Below are 23,391 nucleotides of genomic sequence, written 5' to 3'. Positions count from 1 at the left end.
TGCGGCTTATAGTCCAGTGCGGCTTATTTACGAACAAATGCTATTTTCATGTCAAATTTGGTGGGTGGCGGCTTATGGTCAGGTGCGCCTTATACAGTGGTATGAAAAAGTATCTGAACCTTTTGGAATTTCTGACATTTCTCCATAAAATCACCATCAAATGTGATCTGATCTTTGTCAAAATCACACAGATGAAAATACAGTGTCTGCTTTAACTGAAACCACCCAAACATGTATAGGTTTTCATATTTTAATGAGGATAGCATGCAAATATGGACATAAGGGGAAAAAATAAGTAAGTGAACCCTCTGCCAAAGGAGACTTAAAGAGCAATTGAAACCAATTTTTACCAAATATTTTAAGTCAGGTGTGTGCCCAATCACCAATGAGTGGTTTAAAGCTGCCCTGCCCAAATACACACCTGGTAAGAAATGTCTTGATGAGAAGCATTGACAGATGTGCATCATGTCTCTTGTCAAAAGAGCTGTCCGAAGACCTGCGATAAAGGATTGTTGATTTGTATAACGCTGGGAAAGGATACAAAACCATCTCTAAAAGTCTGGATGTTCATCAATCGACAGTCAAAGACGTTCTCTCCAAATGTAGACTTTGGCACTGTTGCTTCTCTCCCAAGGAGTGGCCGTCCACCAAAGAAAATGCCAAGAGTTCAGCAGAGAATACTCAGAGCGGTAAAAAAGAACCCTAGAGCGTCTGCTAAAGACATACAGAAATCACTGGCACAATCCAATATCTCTTTGCACACATGAACTATATGTAAAACTGTTGCCAAAAATGGTGTCATGGGAGGGCTCCACGGTGGAAGCCACTGCTGTCAAAATAAAAACATCATTGCTCGTATAATGTTCGCAAAAAGGCACTTGGACACTCTACAGAGGTTTTGGCAACATTTTTTGGGACTGATGAAACCAAAGTTGAATTGTTTGGGAGTAACACAACGTCATGTGTGAAGGAAAAATGGAACCGCTCACCAACATCAACATCTCATCCCCACCGTGAAAAATGGTGGAGGGAGCATCATAAGTTGGGGCTGTTTTGCTCAAAAGTTTATCAGGATGTTTTGCAGGAAAACCTGAGGCCGTCTGTCGGACAGTTGAAGCTAAAAAGAGGATGTAGGCTGCAACAAGACAATGATCAAAAACACAGAAGTAAACAGACTTCAGAATGGTTTCAGAAGAACAAAATACATGTTCTGGAGTGGCCAAGTCAAAGTCCAGACTTGAACCCCATTGAGATGCTGTGGCATGACCTAAAGACAGCGATTCATGCCAGACATCCCAGGAATCTGACTGAACTACAGCAGTTTTGTAGAAAATAATGTGCCAACATTAGTCCTGATCGATGTGCCAGTTTGATCTGCAGCTACAGGAGGCGTCTGGTTGATGTTATTGCTGCCAAAGGGGGCGCCACAAAATATTAAATGTGATGGCTCACTTATTTTTTCCCCCTTCTGTCATTGTTTGTATACTATCCTCATTAAAATATAAATGTTTGGGTGGTTTTAGTTCAAGCAGACACTGTTTTTTTCATCTGTTTGATTTTGACAAATGATCAGATCACATTTCATGGTGATTTTATGCAGAAATGTGAGAAATTCCAAATGGTTTACTTTTTCATACTACTGCAGTCTGGAAATAACGGTAATACTTAAAAATACTAGGGCTGTAAAAATTATCGCGTTAACGCGCGGTAATTAATTTTTTAAATTAATCACGTTAAAATATTTGACGCAATTAACGCACATGTCCCGCTCAGACAGTATTCTGCCTTTTGGTAAGTTTTACAGCAAGGTTTTTTGTGCTGTCTAACAGCGAACTCTTGTGGTCGCTTTGCGACATGGTTTATTGCTTTCTTGCCAATTCAGTATGGCTGCACGACGTCTCGGGCTGACGCCTACGTTGTAATGTTGTGCTTATATGATCCTTAGACAAGATTTGTCCGTAAGTATGGTTGTTGTAAAGAATGTACATATTATGTTAGTAAGCGAAATGTTATATTTTTTGTATGAGACGCTTTTTGTTTATGTTTAGTGAACCTGTATAGCGTGCTAAGCTAACGTTGTTGCTAATGCAATGCTTGTGTACTTTTTTTTGTAGTTTCACTACGGTCTAAAGAGGACAGTGGTTTGAGGCCATTTTATTAATAAATCAGATGAAAAGGAAGAAGTCTGATTATTAAGGCGTCGTTCACTAGCTGTCTAGCTTTGGAAAAAGTAGACGCTTCGGAGTGAGGACAGCATAGACAGATTTAAATGACAGTAGAGTGAAATGCCCACTACAGTCCTTATGTACCGTATGTTGAATGTATATATCCATCTTGTGTCTTATCTTTCCATTCCAACAAATTATTTTACAGAATATATATATAATTTACAGAAAAATATGGCATATTTTATAGATGGTTTGAATTGCGATTAATTGCGATTAATTACGATTAATTAATTTTTAAGCTGTAATTAACTCGATTAAAAATTTTAATCATTTGACAGCCCTAAAAATACATTTTAAAAACGCTATCTTCCGTACCCGACTCCAATCTTTTCAAAACGTTCAGATCGGGGACATCCCTAGTCAAGACCCTTTCTAAAATCTGCAGCCTGGAATATTCACAGCATCTTTTTTTTGCCTGTAATATTCACAGTATTTTTTTATTTTATTTTTTTGCCATCCAGACGTGCTCCCTTGCCGCTAGCGATGCGCGGACGTCGAGCCCTGGTGGACGACTACTCGTTGGACAACTCTGATTCCGAAGAGCCGCCTGCCTCGCCTTCTTCGCTAATTCCCCGAACCCCCACCCCGTCCTCGGAGCAGAACCTGGACCCTAATCCGCCCCCCTACAGTGTCAACAACGTACAACAGTGATGTACTACACACACACACGCACACACAAAACACTAGTTTATTATCTAAGTCAATGAATTGCTTTTTTTCCCTTCGACAAGTGCAAGGAAATGAGATTTAAATGGATGTTTTTTACCTTTAAAGGCGACGTTGTAACATTCGAAATGACATTGTTTAAAAGTTAAGATTCGAAATAGCAATAGACGTAAATTTCAATGCTTTGCTAACTTATCTCCTAGTCGTAATTTAATAGTTTTTGGGGTTTTTTTACGAAGATCTGTTCGTAGCATCAAATGTTCTGGCGGGTCCACGTATGACCCACGAGCCACAGGTTGCGCAAACCTGATGTTAATTTGACCGGGAAAAAAAATGCTGCGGCAAAAGTACTAATTAGACAATCTAGATCTTTGATTTAAATTGTGAATCTGATGATACGTTTTCATAATCCAATGGAATTTTTACAAGCGCATCCACAATTGTGCGTTTTGCTAACGCTTACAGGAAATTAGCCAAACGGACCCACCGATAAGTAGCGACGGCGAAATGTGAGTATTGTCGAATGATGACGTAGCTAGTGTAATTTATTCAACTAGAAACACAAAAAACAGTCATTTGAATTTATATAATTTATATGAAGCTAAATATGGCAACGCTTGTTTTTATTGTATAAACTGATCTGAGGTCTGATACACTGGGGAGACATTTTTCTATCCAAAGCAGAACTTTTTTTTTTTTTTTAACAGGACGTCTTGCACAATGTAGTCTTAATATTTACGTTCGACATTCAAACTGTAAATGAAAGCCGTCATATGGATGAAAAAAGGGACTACAACGTGTAGAATAGAGTAGATTTGCCATCATCCAGCATGATGGATGACTTGGAGATAGAAATATTGTAGGTTTAGATTTAAAAAAAAAAAATAGAGGCTAATAGTAGGAAATATAGTAGGTTTTTTACCCTGGCCGTTAACTTAAACTTTTAAGTGACATTTTTATGTATGTTCAAGTGGCACAATTGAAATATGCATTGTAATAAATGCATAGAATTTTAAAATAAAAATGGAGACCAAAAGAAATCAGTGGCTGTTATTGAAGGGAATAGGCGACCAATCCAAATTGGATTGGACGTCTATTGCCGTCAATGGCAGTGAATGAAAAATGGTAATGTTAGCTATGCTAAATCTACCAGAACGACAAGATTATGTTTTTCAGACTTTAGCCTTTATACGTAAACTTTTGTCTCCAATAAGTAAAAACAAATGCTCTGTTGGGTTCCGATCAGGTGGGCATTCAAAATATCAGTTCTAATTGAAACAGTTATTATAATGGTTTATTAAGACAAAATGATCAAAACTGTACTAGCCAAATACGTTTGGACCTATTTTTTTCCACATTTTGTTTCTGCAATATGCAAATGACTTGTGTTTTCATGACGTTGTATAATGGCTGCACTTTGCACACGAGCGGTGGGTATATTTGTCCATATCAGCATTGAGATCACGTCATCACGTGTGCATTCACAACCACAAAAAAGGTGAAGTCATGAACACAATCAAGTTCTGTTTTTCCTCAGCCAGCTGCTTAAGTTTTTTTTTCTGGTTTTCCTCTCATGGTTTGCTCACTGCTACTGTGCAACTTGATACATTTTTCTGTTTTATTGTTTGTTTGTTATTGATGCTGTATTATAAAACACTGTCCGGGGTCCACTTTAATATATGTTGTTGGTTTTCACTCTGCTTGTCTCAGTGTGTTTTATTCCGCACATTTGACAGAGGAAGAAGAAATGTTCATTGTACTTGCTAGCATGCTTGTGCACTTGGAATATATTCATTCATGATATACAGTGCCTTGCAAAAGTATTCGGCCCCCTTGAATCTTGCAACCTTTCGCCACATTTCAGGCTTCAAACATAGATATGATTTTTTTTTTTTGTCAAGAATCAACAACAAGTGGGACACAATCGTGAAGTGGAACAACATTTATTGGATAATTTAAACTTTTTTAACAAATAAAAAACTGAAAAGTGGGGTGTGCAATATTATTCGGCCCCTTTACTTTCAGTGCAGCAAACTCACTCCAGAAGTTCAGTGAGGATCTCTGAATGATCCAATGTTGTCCTAAATGACCGATGATGATAAATAGAATCCACCTGTGTGTAATCAAGTCTCCGTATAAATGCACCTGCTCTGTGATAGTCTCAGGGTTCTGTTTAAAGTGCAGAGAGCATTATGAAAACCAAGGAACACACCAGGCAGGTCCGAGATACTGTTGTGGAGAAGTTTAAAGCCGGATTTGGATACAAAAAGATTTCCCAAGCTTTAAACATCTCAAGGAGCACTGTGCAAGCCATCATATTGAAATGGAAGGAGCATCAGACCACTGCAAATCTACCAAGACCCGGCCGTCCTTCCAAACTTTCTTCTCAAACAAGGAGAAAACTGATCAGAGATGCAGCCAAGAGGCCCATGATCACTCTGGATGAACTGCAGAGATCTACAGCTGAGGTGGGAGAGTCTGTCCATAGGACAACAATCAGTCGTACACTGCACAAATCTGGCCTTTATGGAAGAGTGGCAAGAAGAAAGCCATTTCTCAAAGATATCCATAAAAAGTCTCGTTTAAAGTTTGCCACAAGCCACCTGGGAGACACACCAAACATGTGGAAGAAGGTGCTCTGGTCAGATGAAACCAAAATTGAACTTTTTGGCCACAATGCAAAACGATATGTTTGGCGTAAAAGCAACACAGCTCATCACCTTGAACACACCATCCTCACTGTCAAACATGGTGGTGGCAGCATCATGGTTTGGGCCTGCTTTTCTTCAGCAGGGACAGGGAAGATGGTTAAAATTGACGGGAAGATGGATGCAGCCAAATACAGGAACATTCTGGAAGAAAACCTGTTGGTATCTGCACAAGACCTGAGACTGGGACGGAGATTTATCTTCCAACAGGACAATGATTCAAAACATAAAGCCAAATCTACAATGGAATGGTTCAAAAATAAACGTATCCAGGTGTTAGAATGGCCAAGTCAAAGTCCAGACTTGAATCCAATCGAGAATCTGTGGAAAGAGCTGAAGACTGCTGTTCACAAGCTCTCTCCATCCAACCTCACTGAGCTCGAGCTGTTTTGGAAGGAAGAATGGGCAAGAATGTCAGTCTCTCAATGTGCAAAACTGATAGAAACATACCCCAAGCGACTTGCAGCTGTAATTGGAGCAAAAGGTGGTGCTACAAAGTATTAACGCAAGGGGGCCGAATAATATTGCACGCCCCACTTTTCAGTTTTTTATTTGTTAAAGTTTAAATTATCCAATAAATTTTGTTCCACTTCACGATTGTGTCCCACTTGTTGTTGATTCTTGACAAAAAATTAAAATTTTATATCTTTATGTTTGAAGCCGGAAATGTGGCGAAAGGTTGCAAGGTTCAAGGGGGCCGAATACTTTTGCAAGGCACTGTAAATCAATTGGGTAGATAGTTCATTCACATTGGCTGTGCTTGACGGTAACCGTCAATGGCAGTTAAACTTTTAGCTGGTACTCGTTTAAATATTGCGAATATTTAAAAAATGCTGAACCCCGCCGACGTTCACAGGTGCATTCACTGAACCTTTCGGAATTTCATAATAAAGCCATTTTTAAATAATTCGAAACCTAGCAAACTAACGTCTACAGTGGGGCAAATAAGTATTTAGTCAACCACTAATTGTGCAAGTTCTCCCACTTGAAAATATTGGAGATGCCTGTAACTGTCAACATGGGTAAACCTCAACCATGAGAGACAGAATGTGGGGGGGGGGGGGACAGAAAATCACATTGTTTGATTTTTAAAGAATTTATTTGCAAATTATGGTGGAAAATAAGTATTTGGTCAATACCAAAGGTTCATCTCAATACTTTGTTACGTACCCTTTGTTGGCAATAACGGAGGCCAAACATTTTCTGTAACACTTATCAAGCTTTTCACTCACCATTCCTCCAAACAGATCTCCTCTAGAGCAGTGATGTTTTGGGGCTGTCGTTGGGCAACACGGACTTTCAACTCCCTCCACAGATTTTTGTTTTTTTCCCTTCGGGCATGACAAATCCAAACAACCATTAAGCATTTATATGTGTTTACTATTAATTCAACCCGAAAAGAAAAGGGCAAAGCTTATTGAATCCCGCCCCCAGTATACCATATAGGACGCAGAAAATATCGAACAACAATTTTTGACATTCAGATTTCGTAGTTTTTTTGTCTTTTTTTAATAACCATCCCCTCTGATTGTTCATTTTCCCGCGTCCTTCGCCTTCGAGTGTGTGAGTATTTCTATGCGGTTGAGATCTGGAGACTGGCTAGGCCACTCCAGGACCTTGAAAAGCTTCTTACGAAGCCACTCCTTTTTTGCCCTGACTGTGTGTTTGGGATCATTGTCATGCTGAAAGACCCAGCCACGTCTCATCTTCAATGCCCTTGCTGATGGAAGAAGATTTTTCTTCTAAATCTCTCGATACATGGCCCCATTCATTCTTTCCTTAACACAGATCAGTCGTCCTGGTCCCTTTGCAGAAAAACAGCCCCAAAGCATGATGTTTCCACCCCATGCTTCACAGTGGGTATGGTGTTCTTCGGATGCAATTCAGTATTCTTTCTCCTCCAAACATGAGAACCTGTGTTTCTACCAAAAAGTTCTATTTTGGTATCATCTGACCATAAAACATTCTCCCAGTCCTCTTCTGGATCATCCAAATGATCTCTAGTGAACCGCAGACGGGCCGGGACGTGTACTTCCTTCAGCAGGGGGACACGTCTGGCAGTGCAGGATTTGAGTCCCTGGCGGCGCATTGTGTTACTGATAGTTGCCTTTGTTAATGTGGTCCCAGCTCTCTGTAGGTCGTTCACTAGGTCCCCCCATGTGGTTCTGGGATTTTTGCTCACCATTCTTGTTTTCATTTAGACGCCACGGGGTGAGATCTTGCATGGAGCCCCAGATCGAGGGAGATTATCAGTTGTCTTGTATGTCTTCCATTTTCAAAGAATTGCTCCCACAGTTGATTTCTTTACACCAAGCGTTTTACCTATTGTAGATTCAGTCTTCCCAGCCTGGTGCAGGTCTACAATTTTGTCTCCCGTGTCCTTTGACAGCTCTTTGATCTTGGCCATAGTGGAGTTTGGAGTGTGACTGATAGAGATTGTGGACATGTCTTTTATACCTATAATGAGTTAAAACGTGTGCCATTAATACAGGTAACGAGTGGAGCCTCGTTAGAAGAAATTAGATCTCTTTAACAGCCAGAAATCTTGCTTGTTTGTTGGTGACCAAATACTTATTTTCCACTCTAATTTGGAAATGAATTTTTTAAAAATCAAACAATGTGATTTTCTGTTTTTGTCCCACATTCTGTCTCATGGTCGAGGTTTACCCATGTTGACAATTACAGGCCTCTCTAATCTTTTCAAGTAGAGAAGAATTTGCACAATTGGTGGTTGACTAAATACTTATTTGCCCCACTGTAAGTGAATTCCTGTTCTAATTTCTTCTAGATTTCAAATTGACTTCAAATAAGTTCTATTGCTGTAGATTTTCCCGTTGGAAAATGAATTTAATTTCACAGTTCCTTTTTTTTGTTTCCATGTCTACATTCTCATTTTATTGTCGCATCCTTGCATCATATACTATTTTCATGGCGTAAAAAGACGCAAATGTTCTAATTATCTACGCAGTTCACGCTGTCTGTAGGTTTGTTATACTTCCTCATACCAAGTGGCAGTCAACCTTCCACTGAGCAAACCGATCTCTCCCATTAGATAGAGGGCTAGCAGTTTAAGCAAATGGAATAAAGCCTGTAAATTGAGAAGAAACCAGTCCAACACCTCGTCTAAAACACTATTTTGCCTTGATTTAATCATCATGCAAAATAGGGCTATGCGTTTCTTAACCTTCGCCGAACCCCTGAGGCTTGCTCACGGCACCCATCGTACACCAGTTAAGAAGCAATGCTTTAGAGTGTTATTGGGGGCCAAAGCAAAACGCAAAAAACTGAAGAAAAAAAAACTGAAAAAAGTCCACCAAGACCAGAACAAAATTGTGCAACTCAAAAAAATTTAAAAACCTTGGAGCACTGTGAGCTTAAGTCGTTTTAGAGCACTCATCGACAGCGTGAGACATCCAATCCACTTGACTGAAAGGGGCTAATGAGTGGCCTCAATGGAAAAAATGAGTTCAAAGTTTTTTAAATGTTATTACTGTTATTACAATGTAATTAAGAGGGAACCTCAAAATGAAGTAATTAACTTGCAACACTACAACTAGGTAGCATATATGACGGAAAACACAGACAAGACTGAAAAAGCAGTTTCTGCTCTTGCACTCCTCTTTAAAAGAAACTGCTGTATTTTAAGCCAAAACAACTGTAGTGTTAGATAGAGCAATATGTCTATATTCTGCCCTAGCAGATTCATGGCACATGAAGCCCCCAAACTATTTTTAATTTGTCCGTTTTACCCTGGAAAACCCCGTTTACAGACGTCGCGCAACCGCTTTTGTTTCAACCCAGCGATAAATAGAAGGTAAGTAGTCATATTTATTATTCGAAATGTCTGTCATTTTTATCGCAGAATCATTAATTGATGTCTAATATTTCGTTTTTAAAAAATTAACGACTTTAAAAAATGATTCACTCGCATATTTTAACCTTTTAAACAAATTACGTCCCAATGAAAAAAATGGCGTCTGTAAAAATGTCACGGATATTTACCTCATAACTATCGCTTAACTGAATTTTTTTTTGTTACTGTCGCATTTTCCCCAATATGTTAGATGATAAATATTAGATCCAAACAAAGAAAATTTTAAAAATAACGTTTAAAAGGGTAAATATATGAAAAAGAAAATCTCGACTACTCCTTGATGTCTGCGATTTCTGCATCGCGACCCTTGTTATATGACCATGTTTCACCCATTAAATCCCAGAAAAATCCAGCTGTGGCCATTCACAGCTGTGTCCTGACACTCGGTGATACATGCTGCATGGAGTTTTTGGATCAAAACAAGGTAAGTACGTGATAATATCTTGTTAAAATCGTGGCGTCTTTAATTCTGCTGTCGCGTGCTCTTGCCTCCAATTAGGGTTTTGCTGTTTAAAAAAAATTTTTTTTTTTAAAGTTCCCTCCTGTTTCAAATTTTTCTTTTCCCAGAAAATAGAGATTTTAAGCTTTCAAATGATGTATCACACATGCATATCGGACAATTTTGAATGTTGGCCAAATTGGGTGTCTCAGAGCGGAACTTCAAGTCGCCTAAGTGTTTTCCGCCATATAGTGATTGGACATCTCACTGTTAATGGCAGTCAGAGTTAATAGACTTTTGCAGTGTATTTTTTTTGGTATGTTTTTAGTTTAATTGCAATTTACAGATTTTTTTTTACTGTTGCTAGTTTATAACCACAAATGTTATTTTGATAGTGATAAAAATCAGTTTTCCCTAAATACTCATTTTAACTGAGTGTAATGTCCTGAGAAAAATTGTTAAGCACTTAAAGAATACGTAATTGTCTATCAATCCTGTATTTTTATTATACTTTACGTTAAAAATATACAGTGCTGCTCGAAAGTTTGTGAACCCCACAGCGATGGTCAGATTTTTTGTAAAAAAAACTAAAATAACCTTATTAAATGTTAAGTTATACCCAAATCCACAATACTGACATTCCAAATAATGGACTGAAACAAAAGAAATAGTTATATTGTCATTCTTTATTTAACAAAAGTGATTGATTTAAGAAAAACTCAGATATCATGTGTGCAAAAGTATGTGAACCCCTTCAGTTAATAGGATATTGCGCCTCCTTTTGCAGAGATTACCTCAACCAAACAGTTTCTGTAGTGACTAATCAGCCTCTCACATCTACTTTGGGGGATTTTTGCCCATTCTTCCTTGCAGAACGCAGTCAGTTGAGAGAGGTTTGATGGGCGTCTGGCATGAACTGCTCGCTTCAGGTCCCGCCACAGCATTTCAATGGGATTTAGGTCAGGACTTTGACTGGGCCAGTCCAGAACACAAATCTTCTTCTTTTTCAGCCATTCCTTGGTTGTATTGCTGGAATGCTTTGGATCATTATCATGTTGCATGATCCACCTTCTGCCAAGCTTTAACTTCAAAACAGATGGCGTCAGGTTATGTTCTAGGATTTGACAATATTCCTCAGAATTCATGATTCCCTGGACTATGTGGAGTTGTCCAGGTCCTGAGGATGAAAAGCAAGCCCAGATCTTGACATTCCCACCTCCATGCTTCACTGTTGGGAGAAGGTTCTTTTGGTGGTATGCAGTGTTGACTTTTCGCCAGACATGGCGGTTTTGGTTGTGACCAAACAGTTCAATTTTGCACCTACATCAGTTGATGAAAACTCTTTTTAATTTAGTCTCGACAACACAACTGTTAAAAAAACAAAAAAAAACTACTGAATTGCTTGATTAGGAAATCTGGTTGAAATAATAGAAAATTCCAAAATGTTGAGGGGGTTCACAAACTTTTGAGCAGCACTGTACATAACGAAGATTAGACATTTGCAAAGACAGTTCTAATTTTTTCATTTGGATTATGTTGTATTAGCATTGTGGAGCAAAGTTTTATATATATTTTTGAGATTTTTATGTTCATATTATTATATCCTAATCATATCAATCAATATTCCTGGAAAGTTCATAACCAAGGTATTACAACAAAAAGAGGTTAAGAGTGCACAGGAATGCTGAAGTCTATATTAAATCATGACATTTGATATTGTAAAATATTTTATTATACAACATTAAAATATGATTTTCCAAATAGGTATTCTCAGTAAAAATACCAATTTCCATATTCATTTGGATAAAATGATAATGTAATATAAGATATTATCATTTTATCCAGGGGTGAAAGTGGGCCGGAACAGCGTTCTGGCATGAGTTTCGGGGCCGGAACACCGTTCCGTCATACGGTGCTTTGGTCCCCGAAAATAAGACGACAACTGTCAAAACCCTAAATTAAAAAAAAAAGCTGCCACACATGCATCTCATCTCCAAGAAGAAAACAATCTACCAATGTTGGATTTACAAACAAGTGTTTACAACAAGCATCACAAAGTGGTTGTGTAACGTCATCCGTTTCCACCGATGTTTATTATTTATTACAATTACAACGGCTCCTGGGATATTTAGTGTTTTGTGGTGCTTTCAGTTTTGAAAAACTCGTATCACGCAGCCCTCTTTATCGTCTTTTTCAATAAGTGTAAAGATCTTGGTAAGAAAACGTGTTAAAAGACGTACATTCCAGGGACTCTGCTTCCATGAGGATGTCGCTGAACGTCAGTTGATCTTCATAAGGGGGCGTGGCTATGTGGTTCAGGGAGGCGTGGCAAGGCGGGGCCCAAAAAGACTGAGCCACGCCCCCTGATGACCTCATATCGTGTTGGCAGCTGGACAAGCTGGGAAGCGGCTCGGGAATGACAAAATCGTCGTGAGTTGTGACAGACCCGTCAACGTGGTGCGCCGTCTCGTCGTTGTCCAAGAAAAGATCAAAGATGTCCGCCCAGTCGGTCAAGTTCGGAGAGTCGTCTGGGCCTTCGACGAACAACGGCGACAGCTGTGGCGTGAACAATGGAGAGATGGGCGGGGCAGTTTCAGAACAGACTGGTGAGGGCGTGTCTTGTTTCTCATGGTTGTCACTTTGGTCTTTACGTTTGTCCTGATGGTCAGTGGTCGACGACTTTGCTTCCTTTAAGTAGAGAGCGGACTCCAGTCGACGATTGGCCGCCTCGATGTCGGCAAACTTTCTGTTTGGAGAGGACAAAAAAAGAAAAAATAAACTCCTCCCTTAAAAATAGACCACACCCCAATGAGTCATAGCTGCGTACCTCTGTATCATGTTATGCAGGAAGCGCCGGTGGTTGACCTGCCTCTTTGATGGGCGGTTCTTGCGCGGCTTCTGGAGGGTTCTCATCATGTGACCTGCTGCAGATGTCACAAAAGTGTACAGGTCCCGCCCCCAGGGAACCGCCCGATCCGGCACTGTTTCCAGGGTCACTGAGACGGATGCTTGCATGTCTAGGAGTTGTCTTTTTGGCACTGTTAAAGGGAACCAAAGACTTGTAGGCTCTAATAAGCCGCAATTGTTTTCTTTTACTAAAATCTGTCATTAGAAAGAAAATATTACCATTGATTTGAAAATCCATAATATTTAGTACAGGTTTTGACCTACGGAGGGTACCATGTTTTATGTCCGCTCGGATGATGTAGTTTGTCACTATTACTAGACGAACACTACCGGTGTTCTGCAATTCCATGCTACGCAGCGAGACATCCAACACGTGCACGTCGATTAAAAGCGGTGAGTACTTACTGTTTGTTTTTTTTATTGAGTCTTTTATTACCTTTTCATTGCCTGAAAATACGTTTTGCATGTGTTTCCCTCTCATACTTTTAAGCATTGTGTTTTCTTGTGGTAGCTTCTTAAGCACCTTGTTGATTTGTTGACTACATTAGTCACGTTGCGTGTGTAAACCACCTTGATTTGATATTACTACGTTTTCTTGAGGCATTTTTATGACGTTCTACCAGTATGCATACAAACAAAACAATCTGAAAGCGCACGGTAGTACTTTGGGTGTCAAATTCAAATCTTTTGGGACGTTTCGCCGGTGTAGCACATTTTGGTAGAACACCGTTTCGTGATACTCTCGTCTCATCCCGTCTTTCCTGTTCATTTTGATTTTGCTGCTCATTTTGTGAAATATTGACAGCGCTGTCATGCTCATTAATGTTCCTCTCGGGTTCAATTGAAAGGGCTGAACAGATGACATGTTTATGTCGCTAGAGTCATACTATGGAAGCCCAGCAGCATAACCCAGTGACATCACCGCCCTGCGACGTCAACAACAATGGCGACCTACGAGCTAAGCTAATTTTACAAATTGAAAAAAACTTCATCAAGAGGGATTTTAGTATCAAAATATTCAAGTGAAAATTTTTATGTGTAATAAGCGCTTAGATCTATAACCCTTGCTAAATACTGTTTGTTTTTTTCATGGAACCTGCAGATGCATGTGTTGACTTGCATCCATCTTTTTTTTTCAAAAAGAAATGTCAAAATTCTGAATTAGTCTCAAAATCATGACATTTTAGGTGTATCAAATGTGATACATTTGGCAATATAGGGTTAAAACTCCTTTGATGCCACTGGCGTGGATAGTTGCACACGCAGGTTCGTGGAGGTATAGCCCCCCTGGTGGCCAAAAAGTGTCATTGTATGTACCGTATCGGCCCGAATATAAAACGGCCCAGATTATAGGCTGTATTGGCTGAGCGAAAATTGTGTTGGTTCGTTCCACTAAAGTGGATCTACATAACCTCTGCATTGTAATTTACATACGTTGCTAATTAGTACCCAAAAAAAAGTTCTACTCACGGTTTCCAGTCATTTTTTAGTAATTAGCGTTTTTATGTCGGTCTTTTTTTCCCCCGTGGCGCAGTGATATTGATACGGCGGAGTCGTATCGTCAGTGTGTGAAGCCATTTTGGGTCACGTGCACCAATAGGAGACGAGGATTGTTGCTATGGGTTTGGAAAACAAACAACATGGCGGCGACCGTGTCAAACTACGACACGAGCGAAGATGAACAAAAGATAAGAAAACCGCATTCGAAATTTAGTCAAAAGGCATCGAAACGATGCTATATGCATCTCTCAACTGTCCAAGGGCGAAAAAGGGCAGGAATTTGGAAAAAACGTGCAGAGCCGCGTGGTTGCGTCAGACAATGGCTTTATCTCCAGGCTCCGTCGAAGGATATTGCTGAAAATGCGTTGACTGGGATTTTTAACGACATTCACTACAGGTAAGCCACACGCACGCCTTTGCTACAAGGTTAATTGTTATTAACCTATGCTCACAAAAATCTTATTTAAACTAGTGTTGTAACGATGCCATTTTTTAGCCCAGATATCAATACTACTTTGTTATAAAATGTATGTACAGTGTATAGAAAGTGAATCCAGTAGAACTTTTTATTGCATACCTGTTATGGGTGACGATGGTTAAATAAACCTTCTGGCTCAAGAACATCAAGCTGTAGTCAATAAAAGCCCTGATACTGACGTGGCAGTGATTGCTGTAAGTCTGCAGATAGATTTACAGTGTAAATTGCATTTTTTCACAGGAGGAGGCAACAGAACGAGGACTGACGTCTCTGAGGTCTCTGCAGCTCCTGGCACTAGTGTGTGTTTAGCACTCATTGGCATCCATACATTCACAGGTTGTGACTCTGCTTGTGCCTTTCATGGCAAAGGGGGGAAAAAAATTCTTTTGCACGTCATAAAAAAAGAGTACCTGACTGGGTTTGCAAAGCTGGGCAGCAGTTTTAAACTTGACCTACAAACATTTAACACGTTGTGGAAATACGTGTGCCACCTGTTTGGCCAGTTATATTCCAAAAATGATGCCAAATGCAGATTTTTCTGTATGGCCTCGTCAATCTTGCCAGAACATTCTATTCCCCCCAAAACTGATGCTCTGTACCAACATTGCAGGACAGCAAACTATCAAGCAGCAATCACGAAACGTTGTCTGACAGGTAAAATGTGTGCCCCTTCACCCATTGGGAATGGGTGGGACATTGAGGATGGGCAGTTGGCAGTGACATGGATGACTAAAAATCCTGCCCCTGATACTGTTTTGCAAGTAGTCAACTGTAGTTGAAAGGCAACCAATTGTGACACGGGAAGATGTTCCCATATGTCTGCAAAACTTTCTTGTACTGATTTATATTGGTGCCAAGCATGCGAGAATGTTTCCAAAGAAACAGAAGACACTTGGATGGGCTGATGACTTTGATGAAAGCGATTTTGAGGAGTAATGTTGTCATGTACAGTTTTACTATTTTTTATTTCTATATATATATTTTTTAAATTCGTTTTTCAATATTTGTATGTGTATTTTTATAGTATGAGACACTTCCATGTTTAAATAAATGTTGTGTACCAACAGTACCATACTTGAATGATTCCAACCTTTTGTGTATATACAGTGTGATTAAATAAGGCTGTGCCAAAATCGTAATGCCATGTCAAAAACAAAAAACATTAAAAAAAAAAAAAAAAACTCCACCTTGGACAGATGTAGGAAGTAACTATGTTCAATTTCATGTTTTCATAGTATTCAAATATGGCCATCACCAGCAGCATGGACAACATCCAAGTTGACATGAGAATTCCTCCCTCCCGCGTTGATATAGTCTGTTATTCGATCTTTCATGTCATCAATATTTGCTGGAAGTGGTGGAACATACACTTAGTGTATGACATACGTTATGTGCCATAAAGATGGATAATGAACTTTGTCTTTAACATACCAACACGTCCAGCAAGTACTGATGATGTGAAATATCGAACAACAGTTGCAATCAAGACAATAACTGCGACATGCACAAGTTTGAGAGGAATTCTCATCGTGGCTTGATTTTGTCCGTGCTGCTGGGTGTGCTCACATTTGAGCACTTGTGAAACATGAAATAAAACTTGGAAGTTATCTTCAACACGTGTCCATCACTTCTTTTGTGATGTCTTTTATTTTTTAAGTATCACCTTATGATTTTGGCACATTATTTTTTGATCACCCTATAATTTTTTGTCTTATTCCATTTTTGCCATGATTCACATTTAGGAGGGTGTGGTAGCAATTCGGTTGATTTTCAGCCATTTATGATCATGGTGTGCATTTTTTATTTTATATATTTCATTGCATAGTAGGTTGTGATATTTTTAATATATGATACATAAGCCTTTAGCATAATTCAATATATATTTCATTGTGCTGTGTGCAAATCATTAATGTTGAAGTGTTTCCGTCAAGAAATTAGCTACATTTGCATTTGATTTCATTTCATTTCATTTCATTTACATGAATTCACCTATGTGTATACTAAGGCACCAATACTTGTTTCAAATGTTTGGTAGATGTATTTATGACATTTGATAAAGATTTTGTGTTGCCAGAATTAATATAACACTTAAAACAAGCAAAAACAGCAACACTAGATCTGTATTTTTGTGTATTCACATCAAAATACATTTCTGGCTGGTGACTAAGTTAGAAGGGTATTGGCTTAGAAAAAATGCTTTGAACGCCTAGATCCAGCGTAGTGGAATGAAATCCATTTTCTAAGCACTTTTTCCATGGTCCCAATAAAGCCATATTTCCACAAGCTTGTCCATTCGCAGCAGATCCTGGTCAACTCTAATCTTTTAATGGACGACGGTCCCATAGAAGAAGTTGTAGCTGTCAGTGAAGGGTGTTTCAGTTCTGAAAAACACGCACACACACATAAACCATGTGTGAACTGTTTCATGTATATCATATTTACATAATCTTCCAATTCAAATTATCTAGGCTTGTCTATTATGCCATTTTTTCCTGAATAATATTATCAAATAGGTTTTTGGAACTACAGTTTAAACAAACTAAATGCTATGAAAAACCTATGTTATCTGTCAAGCTAAACTTTTTGCTCAAAGTTAACAATCTAACATCATAATAATGACCGCTACAGCCCAGAACTCACATTGCAAGTCTTAACTTCATATGTGATCTGACCAGAAGCCCCCCAACTCCCATAGTTATTCACAACAAAAGGCGTGTGTGTGGCTTACCTGGAGTCAATGTCGTTAAAAATCCCAGTCGACGCATTTTCAGCAGGATCCTTCGATGGAGCCTGGAGAGAAAGCCATTGTCTGACGTAGCCACGAAGGCTTAGCAAGTTGCATGCCGTTTCGGCCAAATTCCTGCCCTTTTTCGCCCTTGGACAGATGAGAGATGCATATAGCATCGTTTCCATGCCTTTTGACTACATTTCGAATGCGGTTTTCTTATCTTTTGTTCATCTTCGCTCGTGTTGTAGCTTGACACGGTCGCCGCCATGTTGTTTGTTTTCCAAACCCATAGCAACAATCCTCGTCTCCTATTGGTGCACGTGACCTAAAATGGCTTCACACACTGACGATACGACTCCGCCGTATCAATATCACTGCGCCACGGGGAAAAAAAAGACCGACACAAAAACGCTAATTACTAAAAAATGACTGGAAACCGTGAGTAGAACTTTTTTTTTGGTACTAGTTAGCAACGTATGTATATTATAATGCAGCGGTCATGTAGATCCATTTCAGTGGAACGAAATCTATTTTCTAAGCACTTTTTCCATGGTGCCAATACAGCCTATTATAAGACAACCTCCTCTTCTTCAAGACTCAAGTTTGAAAAAAAACTTTTTGAACACCAAATTAATTTTTATACTGAAAATAATTACAGTACATCTGAAACAAATGATTATAACAATATATGTGAGAAAAAGCATGTTATTTTGCTTCATTCAAATCTTAATATCTGAACATTTAAACGTGTAAACTAAAGTGCAATCACATTCGTAAATGAGTGGCTTCTGGTTTTTGAAATGTAAATAAACCAATCTATTGTGATAAAACAACAAATTTGCAATAACTGCATTAACCATCAAAGTGAAGTCTAACTGTAACTGTAGTCTTGAAACAAATCTGAATAAGCAAAAACATTGCAATAAAATAACGCAAACTGGTTAAACTTGAGAGTAGCTGAGATCTATCATGACAGAACATCGCTTCAATGATATCTGGCGCCATCTAGCGTAGTGAATGGGTATAACGTCTAGATCGCGAATATAAGATGACCCCCACTTTTTCAGTCTTATTTCAATGCAAAAAAAAGTCTTATATTCGGGCCAATACGGTAATTGTCTTCCTATGTATAAATATAAAATTAGGACTTTGCTGGTAAAATATTTTATATAAAATTTGTAAAGCAATAAAACAGCAAAAATGAATGAAAGGAACAAAACATTTTTATAATGGGTCAAAATTAGTTTTCAAACAGATCATGTGACTAGCACCTCAGACGGTCATTTGCTTTACTTCGCCAAAACCACCTGAGAACAGATGCAAGATGGCTGTACGTAATTTTTTCAAACTTAAGCTTTCAAAAGCGACAATAACTACTGAGCAAGAACCAAGTATTGAAGATGTGGACCATGAAACACCAGGGACCACTGCCAAAATGGTGAGCAGAGTTTCAGTTTGCCTCACTAAAGACGTTAATTGTACAACAGAGTACCATATTCTTCTCCACTAGGTAAGACACACAAACACAGCTGGGATGCCTGTATCTACGAGCATGGGCTAAGCTACTAACCAAGCATTTATCGTGTAAGTTAATTTTATTGCTGACACTGCGTTTCGGGGTCATCAACATGTTTTGCCCCCCCCCCCGCTGACACAAAAGTCAAACTCCGCCTATAGATAGATGTCAAACTTAGATCGATGAACGAGCAGTATAAAGTAGGACCGGAAGTGCCGTAATTATTAAATGTGTCAGGAATATATCATTTCAGTATTTTATGTATTTCAAGATTTTTTTTCTGTGTTTTATCAATCTTAAATTTCAAAATTTACACATAATTACAATTTTTATTGACATTTTTAAACCTTAATTGAAACATTACTATATACAGTGGCGAGAACATTGATACACTGCCAATGGGAAAACCCATTGGCAGTGTATGGGTATATGGGTGTATGGGTTTTCCCATTGGCAGTGTATCAAATACTTGTTCTCCCCACTGTATATGGAATATATGAAAATAAGAATTGAAAAATATCTATTTCAATGATAAAAGTTTTAAAGGTAAATGTGAAAATTTCTAAATACATAAATGGAATAAATAAAAAATTGAAATAGATAATAATGAAAATTTAAAAAAAAAGGTTCAAATTGGATCAGATGTCTAGCATCAATGGAACACATTTTTGCAATGTTATTACTATGTCATTACAATGTAATTACTAAGTTACTGCTAACTTTGCTAGTAACTACCAAAAAATTAAAATACATCCATTTCAACTGGGAAGACTGCCCTTGAGAAAATTAAATTACTGAATACATGTGTTAAATACCAATTGAATAGTACCGTAAATAATTTTTTTTTACTAAAAATGAAATCCAAAGACAAAGTATAAGGCGGAAAACACAGACAAAACTGAAAAAGCAGTTTATGCTCTCGCACTCTTTAAAAGAAACTGCTGTATTTTAAGCCAAAACAACTGTTGTGTTTGATAGAACAATATGTCTAGATGCTGCCATAGCAGATTCATGGCGCATGAAGCCCCCGAACCATTTTTAATTTGTCCGTTTTACCCTGAAAACCCCCGTTTACAGACGTCGCGCAACCGCTTTTGTTTCAACCCAGCCATAAAACGAAGGTAATTAGTTAATAAAAATGTCTGTCGTTTTTAGCTTAGAATCATTAATTGATGTCTCATATTTCGTTTAAAAAAAAAAAAGACTTCAAAAAATTATTCACTGACATATTTTAAACTTTTAAACAAATTATGTCACAATGAAAAAAATGGCGTCTGTAAAAAAGTCACGGATATCTAACTCATAATTATCGCTTTTTTATTTGTTTTTTTTTTGTTACTGTAGCATATTCTCCAATATGTTAGATGATAAATAACCGATACAAAGAAAAAAAAAATTTTTTTTTAATTAAAAGGCTAAATATATCAAAAATAACATCTCGACCACTCCTTGATGTCTGCGATTTCTGCATCGCGACCCTTGTTAAATGACCATGTTTCACCCATAAAATCCCCCAAAAATCCAGCAGTGGACATTCACAGCTGTGTCTTTACACTCAGTGATACATGCTACAAGGAGATTTTGGATTGAAACAACATAAGTACGCGATAATATCACGTTAAAGTCATGGCGTCTGTAATTCTGCTCTCGCGTGTTCTCACCTCCAGATAGGGTTTTGATGTTTAAAAATTTTTATTTTTTTTTAAATGCCTTCCTGTTCAAAATTTTTCTTCCCAATTATGTATCACACATGCATATCGGACAATTTTGAAAGTTGGCCAAATTGGGAGTCTCAGAGCGGAACTTGAAGTCACCTGAGTGTTTTCCGCCATTAAAAAAAAAAAAAAAAAAAAGTCAATAAATGTAATAACAATTGATAAATAAATAGAAAATTATATGCATATAAATCTAATAATAGCACATTGAGGTATTAATTTAATTTTGTCACTCATTTTCCTTCATAGATCACTACCAACATTGTCAAAATAGATAGGACAGCCATTGCTCTCGATGACAGATGAGTACAATGGAAATACAAACTAAATTCAAATTTCACTTTGTATTTTTTTTCACCACACGTTCTCCATTAATCCTCCTTAAATGTTCAGTTTTTGCCAAATCTTCCCACTCAAAATGTCAACAAAGTTCAAAAATACATACCTGCCTTGTTTCTGTTGCAAATCCTTTCTTGCAAAAAATAACGATGTCCTCTGCCGCAACCTTTCCGAATCCGTGTCAACCCGAATGACATCAGTGCCCCACATCCCTTTTCTTGTACGCCCCACCCCACCCCCACCTCACCCTGAACTGAATCCTACACTGACGCAAGCAATTAAGAGAAGTCAAGACTCACATCTGCCATTGTGCGTCGTACAAAAGCCCGTTTGCCTGCAAAAAATGAGTGTTTGCTTCTTAATTGACCTGCTTAACACTGACTCATTAGCACATTTTTTGAGGTAAGAACTAACATAGTTGCTAGCGGCTTTAATTGAGCCATATTGTACTCGCAAACTGCTTTCTTGAACATATCCAAGGCAGCACAAGAGCAGGTGGGAAAATTCAGGACAGATGCTTGTGTGGTACAGGTAAGTGATAGACACTTTAATATTGAAGTTAGTGATGAGTCGTCCAATCCATTTTGACAGGGAAGGCTGTTAAGGAGTGAACACTGCAGCTTCAATAAATTAAAGGTGCCTCTACTTTTGTCCAATTCTTTATAATCATTCATCATTATCATTTCTTTTACCGAGGGGCACCATGTCAGGATGGTATACATTGAATAAACAATAGGATAGCAGAAGGGAAGAAAGGACAGATTCGTGTGTGACAGGGTAGGGTGAAGTTGCAAGAAGTGATGTGTTGTGGGGAACCTAGTTTTAACTCATTGGCTACTACCACTGACAGCACTAGACGTCCAATCCATTTCAGTCAAAACGGATTGGAAGTCTTGCTCAGTCAATGACAGTTAACCTCTTTATCGGGTACTTAATTAAACAGTATTAATATAAACATTGTTAAAAATTTAGTTTTTTAAAATTGTATTTATTTTGCATTTTATAAATTCTTTCATTTACTAATTTCTGGAAAAGTTGTGTGAAGATGGTTTGCTTGTTTAAATGAGTGCCCTGCGTTCACTGTCATTGACTACGCTTTACGTCCAACCCAATTTGACTGTAAAAACACATTGTTACAATGTTATTACTATGTCATTACAATGTTATTACAAATGAATTGAATTCGTTAATACTTTAAATTTAAAAATCCATTTCAACTGGGGAGACTGTCATTGAGTGATCATGCTCCCCTGCCACTGACAGCAAGAGATGTCCAGTGTGATTATTATATTATTACAATGTAAGTACTAAGGAAACTTGCTGTTTAATACTTGGCGATCAGTGCCAGGCCTCACGGTCAAAATGGATTGGATGTCTATCGCCTTCTATAATATAAATCTTGCACCGTCAATGACAGTTAACCTCTTTATTGGGTACTTAATTAAACATTATTAATATACACATTTTTAAAAATTAGATGTTTTAAATTTTATTTTTATATATCTAGCATTTTATAAATTCATACATTTACTAATTTCTAGAAAAGTTGTGTGAAGATGGTTTGCTCGTTTAAATGAGTGCCCTGTAATAGGGTTCGCTGACATTGACTACGCTTTACGTCCAATCCAATTTGACTGAAAAAACAAATTGTTACAATGTTATTGCTATGTCATTACAATGCTATTACACAGGAATTGAATTCGTTAATACTTTAAATTTAAAAATCCATTTCAACTGGGGAGACTGGCATTGAGTGATCATGCTCCACTGCCACTGACAGCAAGAGGTGTCCAGTGTAATTATTATATTATTACGATGTAATTACTAAGGAAACTCGTAGTTTAATATTTGGCGATCAGTCCCAGGTCTCACGGTCAAAATGGATTGGATGTCTATCGCCTTCTATAATAGCAAATGAACACAATAAACCAATGAATATTGCAAGTCTGAGTTTTCTACTGATTGGTTTATTACAAAAGTATGTAAATAATATTCTGGAATGGTCTGTCTATGATAAAGGTCAGAGGTCAGTTTAGATCAAGTACAAGTTGCACCGTCAATGACAGTTAAACTCTTTATCGGGTACTTAATTAAACATTATTAATATACACATTTTTTAAAAATTAGCTTTTTTTAATTTATTTTTATTTATTCAGCATTTTATAAATTCATACATTTACTAATTTTTGGAAAAGTTGTGTGAAGATGGTTTGCTTGTTTAAATAAATGAGTGCCCTATAATAGGGTTCACTGTCATTGACTACACTTTACGTCCAATCCAATTTGACTGAAA

At 37.9% G+C, this 23,391-nt stretch overlaps 2 protein-coding genes across 8 annotated transcripts in view; one reads left to right on the top strand and one right to left on the bottom strand.

Annotated features, from left to right (window-relative positions):
* The window catches only part of myh14 (myosin, heavy chain 14, non-muscle), a 119,491-nt gene extending 114,902 nt beyond the window's left edge, over positions 1–4,589 (top strand). For 6 of the 7 annotated variants that reach the window (XM_057833893.1, XM_057833891.1, XM_057833890.1 and 3 more), the window contains one exon: positions 2,690–4,589. In XM_057833893.1, coding sequence (XP_057689876.1) covers positions 2,690–2,879 — 190 coding nt within the window. In that variant the 3' untranslated portion in view covers positions 2,880–4,589. The remainder of the gene's footprint in view (positions 1–2,689) is intronic. The other variant, XM_057833897.1, reaches the window with a different exon arrangement.
* Positions 4,590–12,108: 7,519 nt separating this feature from the next.
* LOC130915332 (uncharacterized) lies at positions 12,109–12,930 on the bottom strand. The gene is made up of 2 exons (XM_057835291.1): positions 12,743–12,930; positions 12,109–12,661 (listed from the first exon to the last, which is right to left on the bottom strand). The coding sequence occupies exons 1-2, from the start codon at positions 12,928–12,930 to the stop codon at positions 12,109–12,111; spliced, it is 741 nt and encodes a 246-aa protein (XP_057691274.1).
* Positions 12,931–23,391: the final 10,461 nt, after the last annotated feature.

The sequence above is a fragment of the Corythoichthys intestinalis genome, chromosome 4 (assembly GCF_030265065.1).
Source record: "Corythoichthys intestinalis isolate RoL2023-P3 chromosome 4, ASM3026506v1, whole genome shotgun sequence".
Lineage (NCBI taxonomy): Eukaryota > Metazoa > Chordata > Actinopteri > Syngnathiformes > Syngnathidae > Corythoichthys > Corythoichthys intestinalis.
Note: the sequence above shows the minus strand (reverse complement) of the source record. Positions and strands in the feature narration are given on the sequence as shown.

Bases quoted from the DNA above. Each gene is read 5' to 3' on its own strand.
- LOC130915332 (XM_057835291.1), bottom strand. From the start codon at position 12,930: ATGCAAGCATCCGTCTCAGTGACCCTGGAAACAGTGCCGGATCGGGCG. The intron at 12,662-12,742 runs GTACGCAGCTAT...CTCTCCAAACAG, and splicing joins CTGCATAACATGATACAGAG to AAAGTTTGCCGACATCGAGG.